This window comes from Papio anubis, chromosome X (genome assembly GCF_008728515.1).
Source record: "Papio anubis isolate 15944 chromosome X, Panubis1.0, whole genome shotgun sequence".
Taxonomy (NCBI): Eukaryota; Metazoa; Chordata; class Mammalia; order Primates; family Cercopithecidae; genus Papio; species Papio anubis.
In genome coordinates this window covers 35,608,563-35,628,217 of record NC_044996.1, presented here as the reverse complement: position 1 = coordinate 35,628,217, position 19,655 = coordinate 35,608,563, and the positions used below count along the sequence as shown (strand labels likewise).

The 19,655-nt window shown below is 40.3% G+C and overlaps 1 protein-coding gene across 1 annotated transcript in view; it reads left to right on the top strand.

Moving 5' to 3' along the window:
* The window catches only part of WDR44 (WD repeat domain 44), a 102,320-nt gene that overhangs the window by 69,293 nt on the left and 13,372 nt on the right, over positions 1 to 19,655 (top strand). The window contains exons 13-14 of the mRNA XM_031660451.1: positions 15,045 to 15,158; positions 18,964 to 19,086. Coding sequence (XP_031516311.1) covers positions 15,045 to 15,158; positions 18,964 to 19,086 — 237 coding nt within the window. The remainder of the gene's footprint in view (positions 1 to 15,044; positions 15,159 to 18,963; positions 19,087 to 19,655) is intronic.

The window sequence follows — 19,655 nt, the reverse complement described above, 5'->3', positions numbered from 1 at the left end:
CTCTTAAGATTCTTTCCTTTGTCTTAACTTTAGATAACCTGATGACAATGTGCCTAGGTGATGATCGTTTTGTGATGAATTTCCCAGGTGTTCTTTGTGCTTCTTGTATTTAAATGTCTACGTCTGGAGCAAGGCCGGGGAAATTTCCCTTGATTATTCCCCCAAATATGTTTTTCAAACTTTCAGACATCTCTTCTTCCTCAGAAACATCAATTATTCTTAGGTTTGGTTGTTTAACATAATCCCAGACCTCGTAGAGGCTTTGTTCATATTCTCTTATTCTTTTTTCTGTCTTTTTTGTATTGGGTTAATTTGAAGACCTTGTCTTCGAGCTCTGAATTCCTTTCTTCTACTTGTTCAATTCTATTGCTGAAAGATTTAGAATTTGAAATTCTGAAACTTTCCAGAGCATTTTGCATTTCTATAAGTGTATACAGTGTTTCCTGAAGTTCTTATTGTTTTTTTCTTTATGCTGTCCATTTCTTTGAATATTTCTCCCTTCACTTCTTGTATTGTTTTTTGGATTTCCCTGCACTGGGCTATGCCTTTCTCTGGTGCCTCCCTAATTAACTTAATAACTAACCTCCTGAATTCTTTTTCAGGTAAATCAGGGATTTCTTATTGGTTTGGATCCATTGCTGATGAACTAGTGTGATTTTTTGGGGGGTGTTAAAGAGCCTTGTTTTGTCATATTACCAGAGTTGGTTTTCCGGTTCCTTCTCATTTGGGTAGGCTCTGTCAGAGTCTAGGGCTGAAGGCTGTTGTTCACAGTCTTTTGTCCCACGGGGTGTTCCCTTGATGCAGTACTCTCCCCCTTTTCCTATGGATGTGGCTTCCTGTGAGCCGAGCTGCAGTTATTGTTATGTCTCTTCTGGGTCTAACCACCCAGCAAGTCTACACAGCTCTGAGCTGGTACTGGAGGTTGTCTGCAGAGAGTTTTGTGATGTTTACTGTCTATGGGTCTCTCAGCCATGGACACCAGCACCTGTACTGGTGAAAGTGGCAGGGGGGTGAAATGGACTCTGTGAGGGTTCTTAGCTTTGGTGGTTTAATGTTCTATTTTTGTGCTGGTTGGCCTCCTGCTGGGAGGTGGCGCTTTCCAAAGAGCATCAGGCTGTGGTAGCATGGAGTGGAAATGGCGGGGGGTGGGTCCCTAGAACTCTCAAGAGTATATGCCCTTTGTCTTCAGCTACCAGGGTGGATAAGGAAGGCCCATCAGGTGGGGACAGGGCTAGGTGTGTCTGAGCTCAGAATCTCCTTGGTTGGGTTTTGCTGAGGCTGCTGTGGGGGATGGATGTGATGTTCCCAGGTCAATGAAGTTGCGTACCTAGAAGGATTATGGCCACCTCTGCTGAGTCATGCAGGTTGTCAGGGAAGTGGGGGAAAGCTGGCAGTCACAGGCCTCACCCAGCCCCCACGCAAACCAAAGGGCCAGTCTTACTCCCAGCATGCTTCCTCAACAGCCCCAAGTCTGTTTCCAGGCAGTGTGGGATCCGGCCTGAGAACTTGCCCCAGGCTACCCACCTCCCAGCTGCGAAAGAAAAGGGCTTGGTTCTTACCCCACCTATGGAGTCTGCACACCGGATTTGTGCCCTCCCCCTTCTGGCCAGGAGGCTTCTTGCCAGTTCAAATTGTTACGGAGTTCAGCTGGAGACTTCCTTCTCCCTATAGTGTTTCCCCTCCCTGCTCCTCTGGTGCCCTCCCGAAGGAACCCTGTGGTGCCAGACAGGAATGGCCTGCTTGAAGACCCGGCGAGCTCCCAGGGCTTTCCTGCTGCTTCCTCTACTTCTATATTTCGCTGGGCTCTCTAAATTGACTCAGCTCCAGGTAAGGTCAGAAACTTCTGCAAACAGCCCTTCAGTTCCCCAGTGGGGGTGTGTATTCAGGAGAGGAGGATCTCCCTTTCCCAGTTATGCAGTTTGGGCACTCACAGTATTCGGGGTGTCTCCTGGGTCCTGCAGGAGCATTCTGCTTCCTTCAGAGGGTCTGTGGGTTCTCTTGGGATTCCTGGTTCTTTCTTGCAGTCGATCTGCAGCTAAAATTCATGGTGTGAGCCTCCACATGCTGCTCTGTCCATCTGAGTAGGAGCTGCAATCTAGTCCTGCCTCCTGTCTGCCATGATGGCATCCCATTATGTTTAAAATGTTTCTTATAGATAGCATATAGTTAGATCATGTTTTTTTACCCACTCTGCCAGTTTCTGTTTTTTAATTGGTACATTTATACCATTTAAACTTAATATAATTATTGCTACTTTAAACAAATCTGTCATCTTTATGATCATTCATTGAAATATTTTCATCATTCACCCACAAACCTGCTTCTCCTCACTTCTGAACCTTATTTAGTGGCATCAACATCTATCTACAAGTTACCTTTTCAACTCAATCAAAAATACTCCATTACTTTTTCTTCCTTACCCACATATCAAATTAGTAACAAATTCCTAGCCACTCTACCCCCACTCACAAATACCTGTGGAACTTACCCCCTCATCCCTAATTGTCACACATATCATCTAGGACTTTAACACTCATTTAAATGCTTGCCATAGTCTCCTAATTGTTTTTTCTGCCTCTGGTCTCTACCCAATTCAGTTTCTACACTGCCACCAGCCAGCCAGGTTTTTCGAAACAGATTAACTGTGCCATTTTGTGGTTTAATTTTTTTTTTTCTTTTTTTTGAGACAGAGTCTCGCTCTGTTGCCAAGGCTGGAGTGCAGTGGCATGATCTCGGCTCACTTGCAACCTCCGCCTCCCGGGTTCAAGGGGTTCTCCTGCCTCAGCCTCCCAAGTAACTGGGATTACAGGCACTCACCACCATACCCAGCTAATTTTTGTGTTTTTAGTAGAGATAGGGTTTCACCATGTTGGCCAGGCTAGTCTTAAACTCCTGACCTCAAGTGATCCTCCCACCTCGGCCCCCCAAAGTGCTGGGATTACAGGCGTGAGCCACCACGCCCGGCTTTGTGGTTTAAAATCTTTTGACGGCCCTTTATCGCCTTCACAATAAGATTCTTCCCTATATTGCCTAATCTTAACTTTTGACTCAGTTCCAATTCCCTAGTTCCTGTACATCCTACCAGCCATGCCTGATACAGGTCTGTACACTAAACACTTTCACCTTCATGTCTCTGTCCCTGCTGTTTGCTTTGCCACAGATGCCCTCTGTTTCCTTCAGAGGGCAAAGCCCTACTTATCCTTCAAGATTCAGCTCAAATATCTTATTATTTTCCCTGAATCCAGCAGGTAAAATTGTTATTCATTTGTATTCTAATAGTACATCATAGGTACTTTTATACCGATATTACCACATCTTTCTTATTAGTCTCCCTGGGTAGGCTCTGGGCTGATTGAAGGCAAAGAACTGTACTTCACAGATTTTAGTATCCTTGGAATCTAATTCCGTTCCTGACTGTAGTAGGCCTGTAATCATGTTGAATTCCTGCCTGTGGACCTTTATTCCTATTGTTCCCCTTATTTGGATGCCTGCCTTGATCGTCTTTCTATTCAAAGCATGCCCATTCTTTATGGCCCACTTCCTCCATAAAGCCTCACTGACTAATGTGGCAGTGATAATTTTAACTGCTTTGCTTTAGGGAAAAAGACTTGCTTTTATTAGTTTAATTTACCATACAGTTTCCAGGCATTGATTACTATTAAAAAGAGAGACTATCTGTAGTATCTTTTATTGTGCTTATTTCAGCAATCCTACTTATAGATCCTTAAGTACATCCATCTAACCCCAAACAAACCTTAGTAACTCAAATTTTATTGAATACAAAACCTTTTTACATGAGAAATAACATTTATATCCATTGTTTTCTGGAAGAGATCATTTGGGGTTTGTTTCCCTTCTGTCATTTTATTTGGGGACAGTTAAAAGAGGCTTCTATTTCACATGCCATTAGAGTTTGACACCAGGAATTATCTTTTAACCTAGTGCTAGCCACAGTTAGGCACAGTAAACACAATGGAGTTTATGTTCCTGATGTGTGTATTCTTTTTTTTCTTATGATGGTGATATCTTTTTCATCTCTTTTGAAGTACGTTTTCAGTCTTTTGTCTTAGCATCTGTGTGAAATATAATATATAAAAGTATTGTACAGTTGAACATACAGAGGGATGTACCCAAGATCGCTCACCTATGCATTGGTATTGCCAAGGCTAGAATTCTGGCTATTTTCTGTTTCTGTTGATTTTCAAAATTAGCTCAACAAATGTAAGAAAGTCAAGAAGAGGTACATGTTTAATATACTCCATTATCTTAGAAATTTATAAAGTAGGGATTTTTTTAATAGTTGGCTTTTGCAGAGACTGTTAGACCTCATGGTTTCTAAGAATTGATAATTGCATCAGATTGCAAATATGAATATACTGTATCCATTTTAATAAGTATAAAATTTCTTTTTGATACTAGAAGCTGCAAGTATGCTATTTACCTAGAAATTAATGTTTTTCTTGAAAATTTATGTTTAATGTGCATGATTAGGGGAACATTAGCATAGATGTTATAGCATTTAACTGCTGCTTAAAATTTTTGAGAATAGGCCAGGTGCAGTGGCTCATGCTTATAATCCCAGCACTTTGGGAGGCCCAGGCAGGAGGATTGCTTGAGTCCAGGAGTTTGAGACTAGCCTGGGTAACAAGACTATGTCTCCATTAAAAAAAAAAAAAGCCAAGCGTGGTGGCATGTACCTGTAGTCCCAGCTACTTGAGAGGCTGAGGCAGGAGGATCACCTGAGCTCAGGAGTTTGAGGTTACAATGAGCTGTGATCACCACTGCAGTCCAGCCTGGGCAACAGAGCAAGACCCTGTCTCAAATAAATTTTTTTGGGCCAGGCACAGTGACTCATGCCTGTAATCCTAGCACTTTGAGAGTCTGAGGTAGGCAGATCACCTGAGGTCAAGTGTTCAGGACCAGCTTGGCCAACATGGTGAAACCCCGTCTCTACTAAAAATGCAAAAATTAGCTGGGCATGGTGGTATGTGCCTGTAATCCCAGCTACTCAGGAGACTGGGGCAGGAGAATCGCTTGAACCCGGGAGGTGGAGGTTGCAGTGAGCCAAGATCGTGCCATTGCACTCCAGCGTGGGTGACAAGAGCAAAACTCTGTCTCAAAAAAAAAAAAAAAATTCTGAGAGTGTATCATTAGAATCTAGAACTTGGGTAAAGAAAGTTAACTATAAGGGAGTGAGAGAGAATTTTTGTGAAATGTAGGTATGTAGCATTTGATACAGATTTGTCTTGGTACTATTCATAACCTCACTTTACAAATGAAGGTTTAGAGCTATTAAGTAACTCAACAATTTCACACAGTCATAGCATCAGAATTAGAACCCTGCTCTGTCTCTAGAGCTTATGTTTTTAACCATTATGCTCCAGGAATTGACATCTTGAGGTCTGGGACTATGTCTTCATTCAGTCTACAGATGTTTATTAAGTGCCTACTATTTTTATTAATCACTGTTCTAGGAGCTAGAGATATAGTAAGTGAACAAAAGAGACAAAAATATCTGTGAACAAGAGACAAAAATAGAATGGAGCATGCATTCTAGTGAAAGAAGACAGAAAATTAAAATAAGTAAATTTTATAAGGTTTTTTTTGTTTGTTTTTTTGAGCAGAGTTTCACTCTTGTTGCCTGGACTGGAGTGCAGTGGCACAATCTTGGCTCACTGCAACCTCTGCCTCCTGGGTTCAAGCGATTCTCCTGCCTCAACCTCCCAAGTAGCTGGGATTACAGGCACACACCACCACTCCCAGCTAATTTTTTGTATTTAGGAGAGACGGGGTTTCACCATGTTGGCCAGGCTGGTCTCAAACTCCTGACCTCAGGTGATCCATCCGCTTTGGCCTCCCAAAGTGTTGGGATTACAGGCGTGAGTCACTGCACCAGGCTATAAGTTAATTTTTTAAACCACTTTATTGAGGTATTATTGGTATACGAAAAGCTGTATATATTTATTATATAGAACTTAATGAGTTTGGAGATAAGTATATAAGCATGAAACCATCACCAGAATCTGTGCCATAACCCAAGCATCACCTATAAAAGTTTATTCTCATCCTCTTATTTATTAAGTATACGATACAGTATTGTGAACTGTAGGCACTGTGCTATATAATAGATCTCTCGAACTTATCATTCTGAAAGTGAAACTTTGTACCCTTTGACTAATACCACCTGTTTCCCCAGCCCCAGGGCCTCGCAATCACTGTTCTACTCTGCTTCTATGAGTTTGATGTTTCTAGGTTCATCATATAAGTGACATTATGTAGTATTTGTCCAAAAAGTATCTGGCTTAATTTCACTTAGCATAATGTCTTCCAGTTTCATTCATGTATCACAAATGCCAGGATTTTCTTTTTATGACTGAATAGTATTCTGTTGTGTGTATATGCCACATTTTCTTTATCCATTCATCTGTCAATGAACATTTAGGTTGTTGCCATGTCTAGGCTATTGTGAATAATGCTGCAGTGAACATGGGAGTTCAGAAACCTCTCTGACATACTGATTTTATTTACTTTAAATATATACCCAGAAGTGGAATTGCAGGATCATATGGTAGTTCTATTTTAAATTTTTTCAGGAACTTTCATACTGGTTTTCATAGTAGGTGCACCAATTTACATTCCCATCAACAGTGTGCAGGGTTCCATTTTATCCACATCTTCACTAGTACTTGTTATCTTTTCTTATATATATATAATGGTCATCCTAATAGGTGTGAGGTGATATATCATTGTGGTTTTGATTTGGAAGTCAAATCACCTGATTAATTGGTGATGTTGAGCACCTTTTCATATACTCATTGGCCATTTGTATGTCTTCTTTGGAGAAATGTCTATTTAGGTCCTTTGCCTATTTTAAAAATTGGGTTGTTTGAATTTTGGGGTTTTTGACATTCAGTTGTAGGAGTTTCTAATATATTTTAGATATTAACCATTCATTAGATATGGTTTGCAAATATTTTCTTCCATTCTGTAAGTTGCCTTTTCATGTTGTTGGTTGTTTCTTTTTTTGTGCAGAAGCTTTTTAGTTTGATACAGTCCCCTTTGTCTTATTTTTTCTTTTGTTGCTGGTGCTTGTGGTGTCATATCCAAGAAATCATTGCCAAGGCCAATGTCAAGAAGCTTTTTTCCTGTTTTCTTCTAGGAGTTTTACAGCTTCAGGCCTTACATTTAAGTATTTAATACATTTTGAGTTTATTTTTGTATATGGTGTAATATAAGAGTCCAACTTCATGGGGTTATTTTGCATGTGTATCTCCAAAGGTAATCAGTATTGTGAAGAAAAGTAAAACAGACAAAGTGGGATGTCAGGGAGTAAATAAGGTGGGTGAGCAAAGCTTCACTGAAAAGTTATTGTTCAAGCAAAATACGAAGGAGGTAAGGAAATGATCATATGATAAGACCATTCCAGGTACAGAGAGCAGCAAGTGAAGCTGCTATAAGGCAGGAGTTCTGGTGTGCTCAAGAAACAGCAGCAAGGCCTGGTCAGCTGGAGCCAGTGAGTGAGAAGGAGAGGAAAATAGAAAAGGAAAACATAGAGGTGTGGATGCGGGGATCAGAACATACAGGCCGTTGCAAGGACTTTGGCTTTTGCTCTGAGTAAGATGGGAATTAGTAGGTTTTCAAACAGAATGACATAATCTGATATATTTTAAAAGGATCATTCTGACTTCTATACTGAGAAAAAACTATAAGAAGACGAGGGCCAGGCATGGTGGCTTATGCCTGTAATCCCAGCACTTTGGGAGGCCAAGGTGGGCAGATCACCTGAGGTCAGGAGTTCGAGACCAGCCTGACCAACAAGGTGAAACCCCCGTCTCTACTAAAAATACAAAAATTAGCCAGGTGTGGTAGCAGGCACCTGTATTCCCAGCTCCTCGGGAGGCTGAGACAGGAGAACCACTTGAACCTGGGAGGTGGAGGTTGCAGTGAGCCAAGATCGTGCTACTGCACTCCAACCTAGAAAACGGAGCAACACTCCATCTCAAAAAAAAAAAGTTAAGAAATGTCTTGTTCATTCTGGTATTCCAAATAAGCAATACAATATATCTGCTACATATTGTATGTGCTAATGAATGTCAAAAGCCTTATAATTTTCCATAGCAACCCAACTTTATAATATCTTTAGATAGGCCAGGCGTGGTGGCCCACGCCTGTAATCCCAGCACTTTGGGAGGCCGAGGCAGATGGATCACCTCAGGTCAGGAGTTAGAGACCAGCCTGGCCAACATGGTGAAACCCCGTCTCTACTAAAAATACAAAAAAATTAGCTGGGATTGGTGGCGTGGGCCTGTAGACCCAGCTACTCCAGAGGCTGAGGCAGGAGAATCACTTGAACCCGGGAGGTGGAAGGTTGCAATGAGCTGAGATGGCGCCACTGCACTCCAGCCTGGGCAACAGAGTGAGACTGTCTCAAAAAGAAAAATCTTTAGATAATTAGAAAATCTGAGTATGGATTAGATACTAGATGATATAAATGGTATTTTTTAGGCCTGAGAATGGCATGGTAATCATATTTAAAAGAAGGGTTATCAGTTGGCGGTATATATAGAAGTGTCTACTGATAAAATTATTAGTGTCTAGATCTTGCTTTCAATGCTGCAGCAAAACTAAACAAAAATGGGAAGATTGATAAAGTAGGTAAAATTTTGATAATTATCAAAGCAGGTGATGGATGCATGGGGTTCATTATATTATATGGAGTTCATTATACTCTTCCATCTACTTTTGTATATATTTAAAATGCCCATAATGAAAAATAGACAATGGCCGGGCATGGTGGCTCATGCCTGTAATCCCAGCACTTTGAGAGGCCAAGGCAGGAGGATCACTTGAGCCCAGGAGTTCAAGACCAGCCCATGCAACAAGGAGAGACCCTGTCTCTACAAACACAAAAAATTAGCTGAGTGTGGTGGCACATGCCTGTGGTCCCAGCTACTCAGGAGGCTGGGGTGAAAGGATTGCTGGAGCCCAGGAGGCGGAAGTTACAGTGAGCCGAAGCCATGCCACTGCACTCTAGCCTGGGCGACAGAACAAGACCCTATCTCAAAAAAAAAAAGAAAGAAAGAAAACTAGAAAAATATATGTATATAACATTTTACTTGGTAATTCTACCTTTAATAATTTATCATAAAGGAATAATCAAGAAAAAATAAATACCAAAAAATGGAACAAAAAACAAAAAGAAACCAAAAAATTATTAGATATTCTGAAAGATATGTAAAAAGATTCTCATCTCATAATAGCTAAAATTTGAACAACTTTAATTTCTTTCTTTTTTGAGACAGAGTTTCGCTGTTTTTGCCCAGGCTGGAGTGCAATGGCGCTATCTCGGCTCACCGCAACCTCCGCCTCCCGGGTTCAAGCGATTCTCCTGCCTCAGCCTCCCGAGCAGCTGGGATTACAGGCATGCGCCACCACCCCGGCTAATTTTGTATTTTTAGTAGAGACGGGGTTTCTCCATGTTGGTCAGGCTGGTCTTGAACTCCCGACCTCAGGTGATCCACCTGCCTCGGCCTCCCAAAGTGCTGGGATTACAGGCGTGAGCCACCACACCCGGCAACAACTTTAATTTCTAACAGTTGGAAAATAAAAACTGGTATAACCCATGCAGTAAAATACATGCACTCCTTAAATTGTTTTCAAAGACTATTTAATGATGTTAAAAATGGTCACAATAAAACATAAAGTGAAAAAAGCAGAATGTAAAATTGGATACAATATTATCACAATTTTGGCTAAAAAGCACCTATAAATATACATATATTTTTTAAGGGATAAGAATCTCCCTCTGTCACCCATGCTGGAGTGCTGTGGTACCGTCATAGCACATTGTGACCTCGAACTTCTGGGTTCAAGCAATCCTCCCACCTCCCACCTCAGTCTCCTGGGTAGCTTGTGCTATAGGCAAGCACCACCATTTTTTTTTTTTTTTTTTTTTTTTTTTTTTTTTTTCGATGGAGTCTTGCTTTGTCACCCAGGCTGACATGCAGTGGCGCGATCTTGGCTCACTGCAAGCTCCGCCTCCCGGGTTCAGGTCATTCTCCCGCCTCAGCCTCCCGAGTAGCTGGGACTACAGGCGCCCGCCACCACGCCCGGCTAATTTTTTTGTATTTTTAGTAGAGATGGGGTTTCACCATGTTAGCCAGGATGGTCTCCCTCTCCTGACTTCGTGATCCACCCACCTCGGCCTCCCAAAGTGCCGGGATTACAAGCGTGAGCCACTGTGCCTGGCCTACTTTTTTTATTAAAAAATAATTTTTGGGCTAGGCACGGTGGCTTACACTTGTAATCCTAGCACTTCGGAAGTCAAGGTGAGTGAATCACTTGAGATCAGGAGTTCAAGACCAGCCTGGTCAACATCGTGAAACCCCGTCTCTACTAAAAATACAAAAAGTAGCCAGGTATGGTGACAGCCACCTGTAATCTCAGCTGCTTAGGAGACTGAGGCATGAGAATTGCTTGAACCCAGGAGGCAGAGGTTGCAGAGAGCCAAGATTGTACCACTGCACTCCAGCCTGAGTGACAGAGCAAGACTCCATCTCAAAAAAAAAAAAAATTATTATTATTATTTTTGTAGAGACAGTCTCACTATGTTGGCCAGGCTGATCTCAAACTCCTGGCCTCAAGCAATGCTCCTGCCTCAGCCTCCCAAAGCACTGGGATTACAGGGACAAACTACCATGCCTGGCCCTATAAATATTCATAGATAAAAGACTTTAAGGAAATACGCTAAATTATTAATAATATTCTTTATCTCTGAGTGATAGGATTTTACATCTTTTGATTCTTTATACTCTGTTTTACTAAAGTTTTCTTTTATGCTTACCTACTTTTATTAAAGCAAACGAAAGAGGGGAATGTAAATTAGTTCAACCATTGTGGAGGACAGGGTGGCAATTCCTTAAAGACCTAGAACCAGAAATACCATTTGACCCAGCAATCCCATTACTGGGTATATACTCAAAGGAATAGAAATCATTCTGTTATAAAGATACCTGCAGGCATATGTTCATTGCAGCACTATTCCATATAGCAAAGATATTGAATCAACAAAAATGCCTATCAATGATAGACTGGATAAAGAAAATGTGGTATATATACACCATGGAGTACTATGCAGCCTTACAGAGGAATGAGAGCTTGTCCTTTGCAGGGACATGGATGTAACTGGAAGCCATTATCCTCAGCGAACTAATGCAGGAACAGAAAACCAAACACCACACATTATCACTTATAAGTAGGAGCTGAACAGTGAGAACACATGGACACAGGGAGGGGAACAACACACACTGGGGCCTGTCAGGGAGATGGCGGGAGGGAGAGCATCAGGAAAAATAGCCAGTGCATGTGAGGCTTAATACCTAGGTGATGGGTTGATAGGTGCAGCAAACGACCCTGGCACATGTTTACCTATGTAACAAACCTGCACATTCGCACATGTATCCTGGAACTTAAAATAAGAAGTATTATTTTTTAATTCAAAACATTTAAAAAAAAACAGACTATAAAAGTTTCAGGTTTGAACTTTATGACCCAGTAATAACCCTAATATAAGGATAAAGAAATAGACCAGGAGCACTGGCTCATGCCTGTAATCCCAGCACTTTGGGAGGCTGAGGCAGGTGGATCACTTGAGATCAGGAGTTCAAGACCAGCCTGGCCAACATAGTGAAACCCTGTCTCTACTAAAAATACAAAAATTAGACACACGTGGTGCCGTGTGCCTATAATCCCAGATTCTTGGGAGGCTGAGGCAGGAGGATTGCTTGAACCCAGGAGGCAGAGGTTGCAATGAGCCAAGATCGTGCCACTGCACTCCAGCCTGGGCAACAGAGCAAGACTCAGTCTCAAAATAATAATAATGATAATAATAATAATAATAATAAGGAAATAGTCAAATATGGATAAAGATTCATGTTCCAGGGCATTCATTGAATTACTGGGTTTTATTTGTTTGTTTGTTTTCTGGTTTTGAGGTGGAGTCTGGCTCGGGTTCTAGTGATTCTCCTGCCTCAGCCTCCCTAGTAGCTGGGATTACAGGTGCACACCACGCCCGGCTAATTTTTGTATTTTTAGTGGAGATGGAGTTTCACCATGTTGGCCAGGCTGGTCTCCAACTCCTGACCTCAGGTGATCTGGCTGCCTCAGCCTCCCAAAGTGCTGGGATTATCCCAGGCATGAGCCACCACGCCTGGCCAAATTACTGTTTTTACTAGCAGAAAAGTTGGAAATATCTAAGTGACCAACAAAGGAAGAATGATTAATCGTGATACATCCATATTATGCAGCTACTAAATGTTTTCAAAGCATGAAATACAGAAAATGCTCATGGTATAATGGGAAGGTTGGTAAATTTCATGTTTAATATGATTTCAAATACAATTTTTAAAAATGAAAAGTTGAAGAGAGAGACAAAATGTTAGCAGGTTTGGGGTGATTTTAATTTTTCTGTTTTTTGTTTTCCGAATTGTCTACGCTGATCATGTATTACTTTATAATTTAAAAAATTTAGGCCGGGTGCGGTGGCTCACTGCTGTAATCCCAGCACTTTGGGAGGCTGAGGCGGGTGGATCATGAGGTCAGGAGTTCGAGACCAGCCTGGCCAAGATGGTGAAACCCTGTCTCTACTAAAAATACAAAAATTAGCCGGGCACGGTGGTGGGCTCCTGTAGTCCCAGCTACGTGCGAGGCTGAGACAGGAGAATCGCTTGAACCCGGGGGTGAGGAGGTTCAGTTAGCCAAGATCGCACCGCTGCACTCCAGCCTGGGCCTGGGCGACAGAGTGAGACCCTGTCTGGAAAAAAAAAAAAACTTTAGTCTGGTCGTGGTGGCTCACACCTATAATCCCAGCACTTTGGGAGGCCGAGGCGGGTGGATCACCTGAGGTCAGGAGTTCAAGACCAGCCTGGCCAACATGGTGAAACCCTGTGTCTACCAAAAATATAAAAAATTAGCCAGACGTGGTGGCATGTGCCTGTTACCTCAGCTACTTGGGAAGCTGAGGCAGTAGAATGGCTTGAACCTGGGAGGCAGAGGTTGCATTGAGCCAAGATCATGCCATTGCTCGCCAGCCTGGGCAACAAGAATGAAACTCCAAATCTGATTTGTATGTAATGAGGGAAGCCTGTTTAGCTGTATGTCTCCCGCAGTGCTCACTAGTCTGGTAGCAAAATTGAGGGGGGCGGGGATGGTAGTCATCTAGCATTAGAAGTGCTTGGCAAAGGTTATAGGAGTCTGTGTTGGTGGTCTACCTCCATGGTTGATGTGAAGATTTTTATAAACTATAAAGTTCTACATGAATAATAGTGGTAGTTTTTAATCTATCCCCATGCCACTGTCCTAATTCAGGCCCTCATTATTCTTACTTAAACTTATTCACTACTTTTCCTGCCTCCATGCTCTCTCCAAACCATCTTTTACATTACTGCCCAGAGTTCTTTTTCTGAAGCACCCGTAAGATGGTGGTGTTTTTTCCTTTCAGAAACCTGTGTTGGCTCTCCATGTCTGAACTTTTAAGCCACAAATTTGAGGCCTTTTTATTATTTTATTTATTTATCTATTTATTTATTTTTGGAGACAGAGTTTCGTTCTTGTTGCCCATGCTGGAGTGCAATGGCGTAATCTCAGCTCACCGCAACCTCCGCCTCCCAGGTTCAAGCGATCGATTCTCGTGCTTTAGCCTCCCAAGTGGCTGGGATTACAGGCATGTGCCACCATACCCGGCTAATATTGTGTTTTCAGACGGGGTTTCTCCATGTTGGTCAGGCTGGTCTCAAACTACCAACCTCAGGTGATCTGCCTGCCTCGGCCTCCCAAAATGCTGGGATTACAGGCCTGAGCCACCGTGCCTGGCCGAGGCCTTTTTAAACGTGATCTCAAAGTACCTTTCTACCCTAATTTCCAACTACATCTCCATATGCTGTTTTCTCTGTCCTCGTCATCCTAACTACCTTTCCCTAAATATGCAAGGCTTAGCTAACCCTCTGTTCTTGCTCATGCTACGTCATGTAAAACATTTGAAGGACAAACTTTGGACGTACAGTTAGATGACTTATATTACTGCTGTGGTTCTGCTGTTCACAGGTGGCTGTGTGGCCTTTAAAATATTATTTTAACCTCTTTGATCCTCAGGGTTTTTTTGTGTGTTTTGTTTGTTCGTTTTTACTAATTTCTTTATCTTTATAATGTTAACACCTACCTCACAGAGTTATTAGAATTTATTCAGATAATGAATATGAAAGCATGTTGTAACTAGATGCACAGTACACATGTATAGCATTATTTTCCACCTACCTCTGTCAGTATGTTTTTAACTTCAAATAACAGAAATCCAACTGAAAATGGCTTAAACAATGAGGAAGCAACTCTGGAGGTAAGGCGGTTCCAGGGTTGGTTAATTCAGCAGCTCAGTAGCATCATCCTACTATTTCCTTGCTTTGTACTCTTTGTTTTGTTCCATTCGGCTTTTTACGCTCATGGTCTTAAGATGGCTGCTACAGTCTTAGTTGTCACATGAAGACAGCAATGTTCAGATGCAGGAAAGGAGGAGTCCTATTAGTATGCCCCTTTTTAAGGGTGAGAAAATATCCCTAGAAGCCTCCCCTCATCCCCGCCCCATAAACTTTGCCCAATGTCTAATTAATGGAAATTGTACCACAGGCCTAACAAGTCATCACTGGGAAGGGAAATCAGCTAATCTTCATTAGCTTAGACCAATCATGATTCACCCCGGTATTGGCCCTCACCTCTCCTGAAGGAACAGTTGCTTAGAAAAAGGACAAAGTGGGGGCTCTGTTAAGGAGGGAAAAGATTGTGATAGCACGATGTCTTCAGGGATGACCCTGGTTTGTTAGGGCAAGAAGATGAAGAGGTACTAAGTCGTAAATCAGCGTAAAGGGGAGCTTGCTTTTGGTGACTCAAGATTTCAAGCAGGCATCATACAAAATGGTGAGAGAACAGATGGGGTGGGAAGAATGTGAAACTAATTTTACATTGCGGTTTCAGAGTTTATCTTTATATCCAAATAGGTATGCAGTGGAACTGATGAAGACCCTGATGATAAAAACGCACCCTTTCGGCAACGGCCATTTTGCAAATATAAAGGGCATACTGCTGATCTCCTTGATCTTTCATGGTCTAAAGTAAGAAATTCTTATTTGAATCATATATTAATTCTGTGTGTAAGGAGCTGATACTATAGTCTTAAAGCAGAATTTCTTCTCTGGGAAACCTCAACTGATTGGATGAGGCCCACCCACATAGTCAAGGGTGATCTCCTTTACTTAAAATCAACTGAGTATGGATTAATTACATGTACAGAATACCTTCACAGCAACAACTAGATTGGTGTTTGATTAAATAGTTGAGTACTAGCTTAATAATTAAATAATTTAGTACTAGCTAAGTTGATACATAAAATTAACTGTTATAACCACCTTCTTACCAGAATTAATACCTTTTCTTTGAACTCATTCTCCTTAACCTTTCTCTGGCATTTGATGATTTGATGCTATTGATCTTTCTTGAACTACTTGATTTTGGAGCACTGTATGTTCTAGATTCACTTCCTATCTCACTGACTATTCCCTTGTTTGTTTCATGGAGGAAATATTTAATAGTTTAAAAAAAATTGAGAACCTGTGCAACTATACCTGCTATGTACCAAGTACTTTTCATTCACTCAAAACATATCCGTTGATCATTTTACCACCTGGTTAAGAAATGACCTCTGGAGTCAGACTCCCAAGGTATATATTCGTCCTAGTCTGCCCCTTATGTTGTGTGACCTTGGGCAAGTTATTTAACCTCACCATGCCTCATCTGCAAAATAGACATAATAAAAATATAAAAATATATAATATAAAAAAATATAAAATATATTTTTGAAAAACCCTCATAGGGTTATAATAGGGAAAGATTAACTGAGCTAGTAAATATAAAACACTTGCCTAGAACATAATAAATGCTCAATTAATATTAGCAGTGATGACAATGATTAACTGAGTTAGTAAATATAAAACGCTTGCCTAGAACATAATAATGCCCAATTAATATTAGCAGTCATCATCATTATCATCATCACTATCTGCCAAGTAGCATTTTAGCCACTGGGGACACAGACAAAAGTTAAGTACTTTACATGTGTTCTGTTCATACCCTCAAAACAACCTTATGAGATTGTTGACATTTCCTTATCAAGGATTTTAAAAAACAAGGGTCATACGTGTTAAAGAACATGCCTAAAGGCGTATAGCTAGGGAGTTACGGGAGTTTAGGTTCAAACCCCATGACTTTGGAGCATTACTCTCTAGCCCATTCTAGTGTCACAATAGCTAATCACTACAAGGAAACAGGATGACAAAAATAACATGTTGGACACATTGAAAGATTTAAGAAATCATAAATTTTTTATACTTTCCATTTTATACTTTATTTCCATTCTATCTCTTAGGAGGCAGCAGTAATATGATTTAGTATCTATCCAGCTACCGAATTGTCTCAAGTGAGTAATGTGCATTTTTAAGGACTAGTGCTAGCCTATAAACCACCTGGTCTTCCTGGTCCCTGACAATATGAATATAGAATATCAGTCTGTGAAGAGATAAGTGCAGAAACCTAGAGTAAACTATTTAGAAGTGTTTATGGCAGTTTTCACATTAAGTTTGTACCTGTTTAGTCTTTTAAAACCTGGGCTTCTATTTTGTATAATAATACAAAATGGGGCTTATATTTTATATGCCTTTTATTTTTATTTCATTTTTCTAGTAAATGTTTTCTGTGTTTTAAAATAGTTTCAGTCCACAACTCACTGGAAATTTAAAAAACAAAAACAGTCCTTCACCAGAAATAGTCTGAGAAGCACTAGTCTAGATGAGTTATTTCAGTGAGGTGCTGCCCCATGCAGGAATGGTTCCTAAAGATCTATCCTCATACCCCAATCCCTCCACCCCACCTCCATCCAGAGGAAAGCAACAAAATTTCTGCAACAAGATTCTAAGCCTCTCCAGGGTAGGAACCAGATATTATTAACACCAACTCAAACCAGATATTGTTTCTCTTTAATGTCTATCACAGTGCGTATAGTGAGTTTTCTATTTGTTGAAGATGTATTTTGTGCCAGTAACAAGAATTACCCTGTTAATTCTTACAATAACAACCCCGTGAGGTAGACAATCTGATTTTGTCTCGATGAAGAGATTGAGCCCCTGTGACCTATCTAAAAATCACAAAATTAGTTATGGGTAGAACTTAGATTTTAATCTAATTTATCTGACTTCCAAGATCAGTGCTTAGTTTAAGAAAGTTATTTAATTTCATTTATTTAATAAGAAGTACTTACTAAATACTTATAAAAGAACAAGCCTTTCTTAAAGAATACTTATTTGGAAGAAATCTTAACATGTCTTCAGCACCTTCACTTAATATTTTAGGGATGTCTTCATACCTCTTTCACATGCTCAAAGCAAAGAACTGTTGCAGAAATTGAATACAGTCAGTTTCTGTTTTTTGTGGTTTTTTTGTTTTGTTTTGCTTTGTGATTTTTTGAGACGGAGTATTGCTCTGTCCCAAGGCTGGAGTGCGGTGGCATGATCTCAGCTCACTGCAACATCCATCTCCCAGGTTCAAGCGATTCTCTGGCCTCAGCCTCCCCGAGTAGCTGGGATTACAGGCATGGGCCACCACGCCCAGCTAATTTTTTTGTATTTTTAGTAGAGACGGGATTTCACCATGGTGGCCAGGCTGATCTCGAACTCCTGACCTCAAATGATCCACCTGCCTCAGCCTCCCAAAGTGCTGGGATTACAGACATGGGCCACTGTGCCTAGCCAAATAAAGTCAGTTTTAATGAACATAGGTTCATGGTGTGCCATAGGTTAAGTTTTTATACAGTTGTTATTAATCAACAGGAAATTATAATGCAAACTGCATGTACTCTTCAAAACTTTTCTGGAACTGAGTGGATCTTGAAAATAAAAATGATTGTTGTTAGATATTTCAAAGATTATTGTAAATCTTCCAAATTCTGTTTTTTAATTCTTTACTTTTAATCATAAAGTATACCATCTATTTGAAAACAGGTATACCACAATGTACCTACCTCATAGTGTTGCTATATTATGCAAAGAATAATGCTTAACACATAGAAGTATGCGATAAATGTCATCATTGCCTTGATTTGTTTAGCACCTTTAGGCACACCAAAGAATACAGAGGTGTCATTTGAGTTTTCTCATTCAGTATAACTCATAGTTCTCCTCCTTAAATAGATTATGTTTAGGAATTAATGAGCTTCTGCCAGCTGAAAGCTTTTGACAGAAATGTTTGGTTCCTGGGTGATGGGGCCATCACAGTGCCTAAGTCAGTTACACTACCATGTTCTAGCCTTGAACATTCTGTGGTCTATTCTGAAAGATTTGACAATTTTTGTTCTCTAATTTTCTTGCCTAGAGTATGACAGGTGCACAATAACTTTTCATTTCCATGCTGCATTATAGGGTAATCTTTTTGAAGACATTTTAAATGACAATTAGAGATCTATGTGAGTTAAAATTCACCAGTGTTATCAGTGTGAAAATAACTGAAGTGACAATAAAATGAATAAATATCTTATACTGATAGCTAAGTTCCCATATGCAGGTGATAACAACCAAGGCACACGTTAGTTCTCTGCTGGTGCCTGGCAGATTTCTTTAGACATTGATAAGATTCATCCGAATTTCAGAACAGGTAATGTCAAAAAGTTTTAGAATCAATGAAAGACGGTATTTAACTGTTTAGGGGAAAATAGGATCTTCCAAGTGAATTTGATAATCTTTTGTTCTTTCCAGTGCTGCATTTAACAATAACAAAACTGTTGGAATACAAAAACCAAAAGTTCACTTTTATTGTATAAATAGGGTTCTTTTTCTTATAGTGATAACATAGTCAATGTCATTTTCTCCGTAGAACTACTTTCTTCTTTCTTCTTCAATGGATAAAACAGTCAGATTATGGCACATTTCTCGAAGAGAATGCCTTTGCTGTTTTCAACATATAGATTTTGTCACTGCCATAGCTTTTCATCCAAGAGTAAGTAACTATTTATACATGTTTTTGTTAACCTCTAAGGAAGGTGAGAGAACCTGGTTTCTCTGGAGGGCAATTGGACTACAGGAAAAAAGTTATTAACAGCTACATAGTTATGAGCAATTTAATTTTGTGTTTCATTTTGCTTTAGAAATGAGAAAGGAAATATTCTGCTGATCTGCATTAGAAAAACTGGGGATGTTATATCTCAAATCTTTATTAAGACATAAATAAATGAAATAAACTATCCTATTAAAGATGACAGATATTGGAGATGGAGGAAGAAGAGGAAGCAGATGGATAAATGAGAAAGGGAAGTCCCTAGGCAGAAATAGTGAGATTGGGGAGGGAAGAGACAGAGAAAAAGACTGAAAGAGGCAAAGATGAAAATTCATTACAAGATATACTGAATTTGTATTGTTAGTCTTGATATCCCTTCTTTATTCCTTTTCAGTATAGAAAATCCTTTCATATCTTTCCCCCAGAAAGAAAGTATTTCATATGATTTCAGCCAAATGAGAAAAATCTGCTATCATAGAATTGCAGACCTATTGTATGCCCCTAGAGGATAG